This window comes from Miscanthus floridulus, chromosome 18 (assembly GCF_019320115.1).
Source record: "Miscanthus floridulus cultivar M001 chromosome 18, ASM1932011v1, whole genome shotgun sequence".
NCBI classification, from domain to species: Eukaryota; Viridiplantae; Streptophyta; class Magnoliopsida; order Poales; family Poaceae; genus Miscanthus; species Miscanthus floridulus.
The window spans coordinates 53793987-53801065 of record NC_089597.1 but is presented as its reverse complement, the minus strand read 5'-3'; the positions used below and the strand labels follow the sequence as shown (position 1 = coordinate 53801065).

The 7079-nt window shown below is 48.5% G+C and overlaps 1 protein-coding gene across 2 annotated transcripts; it reads right to left on the bottom strand.

Annotated features, from left to right (window-relative positions):
* Positions 1-2224: 2224 nt before the first annotated feature.
* Positions 2225-4575, bottom strand: LOC136522334 (protein trichome birefringence-like 21). 2 transcript variants are annotated; one of them, XM_066516163.1, is made up of 3 exons: positions 3967-4575; positions 2951-3732; positions 2225-2335 (listed from the first exon to the last, which is right to left on the bottom strand). In XM_066516163.1, exons 1-2 carry the CDS (start codon positions 4510-4512, stop codon positions 2965-2967), a joined length of 1314 nt encoding a protein of 437 aa, XP_066372260.1. In that variant the 5' UTR covers positions 4513-4575; the 3' UTR covers positions 2225-2335; positions 2951-2964. The 2 variants fall into 2 exon arrangements, with proteins under 2 accessions (XP_066372260.1, XP_066372259.1); XM_066516162.1 differs by lacking the exon at positions 2225-2335 and having other exon boundaries at positions 2438-3732.
* Positions 4576-7079: the final 2504 nt, after the last annotated feature.

The window sequence follows — 7079 nt, the reverse complement described above, 5'->3', positions numbered from 1 at the left end:
CGCAAGCGGGGCGTGTGTCTTCGGGGCACCCAGCTGGGTACATTGATTCGTGAATCACCGGGTTATCCAGTACGGCTTGTCTGCGGTTTAGCACCGTAGTAAGAACTGTAAATGGAAAATGAGAAGGAACAGTATCGATTGCTCAACTCTTGCTTGAAAGTAGCACAGGTGCTTATATAGATTGACTAGATAAAAACTTAATACGGCTGATGATAATAATGTATCAATAAGGACCCACTATTAGTACTGCTTTTGGCTAAAAGAGAACCAGCAACCATAAAGCCTAGCATATTCCTTGGAGTTGGGAAAGTATTCCCCCTATCGGATAAGTCTTGCGAGTACATTGTGTACTCAGGGTTTATTTACCCCTGTTGCAGGTGACGCTTGAGGAGTTCCTTGTGTGGAGGATCCATCTGGTGGGCTCAGACGGAATCCTTGTTACCTTATCGCTAGATGTTATCTTTTAATATTCCGCTGTTTATCATTCCGAACTCTGTATTTGGTATTGTAATAATGCACTTTTAAGAAACTCTAATGTATGAGATGGACTTGTGTTGTAACTCGTTTTCATTATTGGATCCTTGGGAAAAATGTGGATCTTTCGGGTTCTCCCTCGGGGTGTGCCCGACGGACACCGCTCGTTGTAGTTGCTTTCGGGGTGCTTAGTGTCTGGTGGAAGACGAGCGCCTTCGTAAGTACGCTATTTCAGATGGTTCTGCCACAATGTGCTAGTGTCGTTGTGTGAAGGCACGACTTCGACTAGGGTGGTGTTTAAATCTAGCTTAGGAATGGCACATTGGGTGTCACATCGGTGTGTCACGTGAGAGTATTTGGATAGTAATAATAAAACAAGTTACAGAAGTCCTCAGTAATCCACGAGACGAATTTATTAAGCATAATTAATCCATCATTAGCACATGTTACTGCAGCACAACATTGTCAAATCATGGACTAATGAGGTTTAAAAAATTCGTCTCGCAAATTAGTCGCAATCTGTACAATTAGTTATTTTTTAGTCTATATTTAATACTCCATGCATGTGTCCAAACATCCGATGTGATATGAAGTAAACTTTAAGGGAGGAACTAAACAAGGCCTAGGATATATGATGCAATAGATGAATGGAGCAAGGAGAACACAACACAAGTGCCTAGATGGGATATTTGGATGGAATATGTAAGTTCAGTTTTCATATCTTTCATTTTGAGAATTATTTAGACTATTTTCGCATGGTTGATAACTTTTTCATTTGAAATTATTTAAATCCTGCAAATTCTGTTTGAAGTTCTCATATTTTGACAACTTTTTCATTTGAAATTATTTAAACCCTGCAAATCATGTTTGAAGTTCTCACATTTTAAAATTAATTTTTTTTGAGTTTCTCAAACAACCTCAGATGAAAAAACGATCAAAATCAAAGTTACAAATCTTAAAAAGATATAAAATATTGCGGTTGAGAACCTTTTTCTTTGAAATATGTTGGTCCCAAAATTTAGTTTGTTGTCCTCACATGTTGAAATTCTAGATTTTCAAGCAGCCTGAGAAACGATATAAACCAAAATTGAAGATCTTGCAGAGCTATACAACTTGATAGTTGATAACTTTTCAATTAAAATCATTTATCCTACAAAAATTAAGTTTGAGTTTTTCACGTTTAAAATTTAAAATTTTTAAACGACCTCGAACGAAGAAAACAACTAAAAGCAAAGTTACAGTACTCGATACTTTCTATAACTTTTCAGAGGAAACCATTTCGTGGAGTATATATGAACTTAAAAAAAACATGGCCTTTGTCGTGTCCATCCAGCATCGTCCGGTGACGCCGCCACGGGGCACTCGCGCGCCGAATCAGCGCATTTGGTTTTGGTAGTAGTAGTCCGAGGTACCGTTTAATTTTTAGACGTATACACGAAGCATTAAATATAAATAAAAAATAAAATTAATTATATAGTTTATACGAAATTTACGAGACGAATCTTTTAAATTTAATTAGATTATAATTGAATATTAATTATTAAATAACAACGACAGCGCTACCGTAACATTTTTCAATATTTTTCGCCAACTAAGGCCTGACTTTCTTTTCAGTAGGTGGAAATCGAGCTTCGATGCCTTGGATCCTCTTCATCAACACCGACAGGACAGCGTAGCCCAACCCCGTGACTCTTGGCGCCCACGCCGCGTCCGGCTTATTACTGCTGGGCCACGGTGAAGTTGTACTACTCCCCAACGCTACTGTAGAACCTTTTGGACCGCCCGATGAAGGGGTCAACGGTTCAGATCGGTAGCGCCATTAACCCAGGGGTGTTTAGTACCTAAAATCCAAACTTTGACACTATACAAAAAGAAGATTCCCGGTTACATCAAACTTGCGATAAATGCATAGAGTACTAAATGTTGACGAAATCAAAAACTAATTGTACAATTTGATTGTACTTCACGAGACGAACGTTTTAAGCCTAATTAATCAATGATTGAACAATTATTGCCAAATACAAATAAAATGCTACAATACGCTCTACAGTGATTTTTGCTGCTGCCGATTCTGGGCAACTAAACGAGGGCTCAGTCCACAACGCAGACGAACAAGTCGTCGTGGTTCATGACACTTCATTGCACTGCGGGCATTGCTCGGCTAATTGTTCTCTATGCCAAGCTGATCCAAATTGCAATAGTGGCACGACATTATGCCCAACAGTGGGCACTGGACAGTACACTAAATAAGTGCACGCTCAATTAGTTTCCATCTAGTTTTGTAAATTTGGACGCTCAATTAGGACTCGTTCGGTTAAGGTATTATGAGACCAGGAATTAATTCGGGTAGTAAAATTTTATATAAATTAAAGTAATCGATCCGGTTAGGAATCCTTCCTGGAGCTCGTTCCCGGTCAAACGAACGTGGCCAGTGTGTTTTCTTGGGACAAATAAAGAGCGGAAGAAACATACGGACCACGCATGAATGCATCAAGACGGATCCGGGAGGAGCATCTGGAGCAGCATGTCGTTCCAGGCGTCGATGGGGCCGGGCAGGCACCAGTGCACGCAGTCATGGTACAGCGTCACGTTCTCGTGCGGCCAGTGCCCGTACCTGCTCGGGTGGCCGTCGGGCCGGAGCACCATCGCCGCCGTGGTGTCCATCAGCACCAGCCTCGTGCCCCCGCCGCTGGCCTCCGCCTCCGCCTTGGCCCTGGCGAACTCTTCCACCTGCACCGCGTGGAGGTCGAGGTCCAGCCCGGCCATCCGCGTCTCGTTGGCCGCGAACGGGCGCGTCCGGCGGCAGTCGCCGCCCCGGTCCCACTCCCCGCCCTCGAAGTGCGACGTCGGCGACAGCGTCCGCAGGATCACGGTCCCGTTGAAGCCTGGCCCCGTCAGCACGCGGAGCGCGGAGCGGAACGCCATGCGCAGGGAGTAGCGCAGCGTCAGGTCCGGGACGCCCGGGACGAGGCAGTAGTGGCACCCGACGACGCGCCCGCCGCCCGCGTAGAACACGGCCGGCCGGTTGAACCAGGTCGCCGCCGAGAGCACGACGCGGTCGAAGCCCGAGACGGCGTCGCGCCACGCCGCGTCCGGCTCGTCCAGGTAGATGTCCCACATCCACCGGCGCGGGTCCGGCTGGTGCCCCCGCACCAGGAACGGCGACCAGAAGATGGCCATGGTGAAGTTGTACGCCTCGTAGTGCATTGTCCGGAACTCTGGATTCGTCGTCGTCGAGATGTCTTTGGGGTACGCCACCTGCAAACAATTTGGCATCAGAAATCAAAATGACAACTGAATCCCAATTATCTAGTTCAGTTACTATTAATCGTCAAAATTAGTGCACAAATTGTCAGCCAACGTGTTTTTCTCTCGCGACGAACCAGCACCGGCCGGGCTCCAGCGAACAGGCCGAAAAAGAGAAAAGAATGTTTTGTTGCAACTTGAAGGAGCAGCGGAGATAAAGGCAATAATGCAGAGTAAATTAGGCACCTTGGACAGCAGGCACACGAGGGACTGCATGTGGTTCCTGGCGAGCGAGTCCCCGACGAACGCCAGCGACGAGTTCCGGACGGCGTCGAAGAAGGCGGCGGCGTCGAAGCGCGGCAGGTCGCAGCCGTCGGGGCGCCACCGCCAGCGGAGGAAGCCGCGGTCGGGGCGGCCATACTTCATGCAGTTCTGGTGCTCCTGGATGAGCGGGCAGGTAAGGTTGGTGTAGTACGGCGCGTCCTCGTCGGGGACCCACTCGCCCGGCCGGAAGATGTCGCACCCGCTGGGCACCCGGGAAGCGGCGGCAGAAGGCGAAGGTCTGGACGGAGAAGGCAGGGAGACGCCGGAGCGGTACGCGTCGAGGATGGAGCACGGGCGGCGCGCCGTGGCGAGGAGGAGGAGTACGAGGGCGACGACGGCGAGCGCCGGCAGCGACGCCGCGGTCGGGGTGACAACGAGCTGGAGCTTGTGCATCGGCAGATCCGACGCGATGCCCAGCAGACGCAGCCGCAGGCTGCTGCTGCGCTTCTGCTCGATCTTTGCTTGCATTTTGAGCTGGAAGAAGAGGGAAGAGAGCTGGAAGAAGTAGCCTCTCTCGGTAAAAAATGTGGCGTTGCCGGCTGTCGTCGTCCGGCAGTTATTATTCTACTAGCAATAATAATATAATATAATCCAAGGACGGATATGAGTGGGCCGCTTGGCGCATGTGATGTGTGGAGCACCCTGTCAGCCCGGACACACTTTTAGGGCCTATTTGGTCCTCTTCAAGGCATGGGCCGGCCGATCACGTGGGCGTCCGTCCGTGTCATGTGTGATCAAGTGGATGATGCAGCTCTATGTGTTTAAACGCTCCGGCGGCAATCTGCCAATCTCTCTTGAGTCTTGATGGCTCAGAATCAGAATTTTCGAGAAGCCAACAATACGTTACGGATTTCCTTTTTCGAACTACTACTACGTACAGACGTTGTGAATTGAATGCACAAAGAGACCGTGTCGGCCGTGCAAAAAGACGTTGTGAATGGAAGCCACAGGTGAGGTGAGGTGGCGTGGCGCGTGCGGCCAGTGGGACGCCTTGTGGCATCAATGTGTCACCTAAAGAGAAGCAAGTCCTACCACCGTGTCCATCAGAGTCGAGCGCCGGTAATCAGCCTGTTCTTTTTTTTTTTCTGGATTTACTTATAAACCATGGACTAAAGTACTGCTGACTAGTTTAGCGTGAGAGACTGGCTGATAAGCCAAACCAGATACAGGCTGAATGATCGGAAGCACTACCGCCCCGCCTGGCAATGGTCATCACTGCCACTGCCTCGCCCGCGGCTCCGGCCAAACGCCCGACAAACTATACTGTATTTTCTTTCTAGGTACGACAATACATTGTGCCGAGAGAGACGGAAACAAAGGCTTGTTTAGTTTCCTACTAAAATTTATCATGCAATTTTTTTTTTGTAATAACAAGTAAAAGGTTTCATAAGTTGAACCAAAATATTTGTCAGTTTGCCACAGATTTGACGATGCAAATGTAAGATAGTTATAAGTTTTGGTAGTAGTAATCCAAAAACAGTCAGAGACTTTTTTTAGAAACAAAAACAGTCAAAGACTTGGCTTACCTAAAATTTGGCAACACGTGCAAAGACCCAACAGCAATTGTGTAATTAGCCCATGTGCACGGCCCAACTGGCTTCTAACACTACAGCCCAACACATGTACGGTACCAGCACCTGCGAGGCCCGAGTGGCGGCCCAGCTAGCCATATCTTCACTCTCGGCTGCTGCTGACTCTGGGCGACTCAAATTTAACGGTAAAGCTGGTAAGCTAGTCGGTGGGCTGCGAGTCCGCGACACCGGCCTAACTATCTCCTCCTATCTGTTTGGGGGTTTCTTAAAAAAAAATCCTCTCGTCTAGTTGATCCTATCCGCTCGTCCACTCTAGGGGTAATGGCCACCGCGTGGACGAGGCACGAGGCTCCCGCAGTGTCCTCCATCGACCACCGCCCAAGCGCGCAGCGGCACGGCCTGCCGCCTCCGAGGCGCAATGCTCGGCCGCTAGCCCTACTAGGCACGGCGCTCGGTTGCCGGCCCTGCCAGGCGCAGCGCGCGGCTGCCCTCTCTCAGTCGTGCGGGCGGTGCCTCCCCACTGCCTCTGGTGAAACTCCACACACTGATGAGTTTCCATTCTCTCAAGTAGCTAGGAGATGTTGCGCTGAAAGCGCATATTACAAGCGTATGTTTCAAGTGTTTTAGAGATATGTTGTAATTATTTCATACGGATGTTGCATAAGTAGATCGAGATGTTGCGTAGTTGCAATGGTTGTACATTTATGTTGCGAGCGTTTATTCCTGATGTTTTATCTGTTTTTTAGATGTACGTTGCATGTGTGTTTATCTGGATATTGCATATGTTTCACACGTATGTTTGTGTTTTTATCTAGATGTTGCATATGTTCGTAATGATTTTTAAGTATTTTTATAAATGTTTCAGACATATGTTTTAAGTGTTTTATCTATCTTCTTTTATATATCGTAAGTGTGTCTCTGGATGTTTTAAAGTAGACTGAAAGTTGCATATGGGATGAGTATGGAAAACGAGAGGAGGCACGAGCGGCCCCCGTGCGGGCAACGTCCGGGCGACGCGGCCCCCCGCGTGGGCGCGAGATGGCGATGTCCGGGCAGCCTAGGCTCCGCGTGGATGCACGAAACGGGGGCGCGAAAATGGACGGCAACCTCGGGCGTTTGTCCGGTGCCGCAAATTTAAGTATATTTTTCACATTAGTGTCTAAAAAAAGTATATTTCTGTCACGTACGTTGATCTGGCCACGACCACGAGCATAGCATTTGCGAATATTGTCACGAGCCACGCCTATCTCCATGAGCCAGTCAGTCGAGCACACTTCGTTGAGTTGACTTTTCGATGCCTGCGTGTCCTCCCACTACTTAAGCACTTGTCCCAGCAGTATTTCAACATTCTATAAGCTGCGTTGACTGACCATCAATCTCAAATTATAATCACGGATCACATTCTGCCCCCCCGCTAACTAGCACCCGCACTTGCGCTCCCGTGCAATGCGCAGAGATCGGTAGCCACTGCACTGCACCACGCCATCTGCTGGAAGGTCACCA

Coding starts and splice junctions, on each gene's coding strand:
- LOC136522334 (XM_066516163.1), bottom strand. CDS start 4,512: ATGCAAGCAAAGATCGAGCAGAAGCGCAGCAGCAGCCTGCGGCTGCGT. Junction 3,733..3,966: donor TCGTGTGCCTGCTGTCCAAG/GTGCCTAATTTA, acceptor AATTGTTTGCAG/GTGGCGTACCCCAAAGACAT.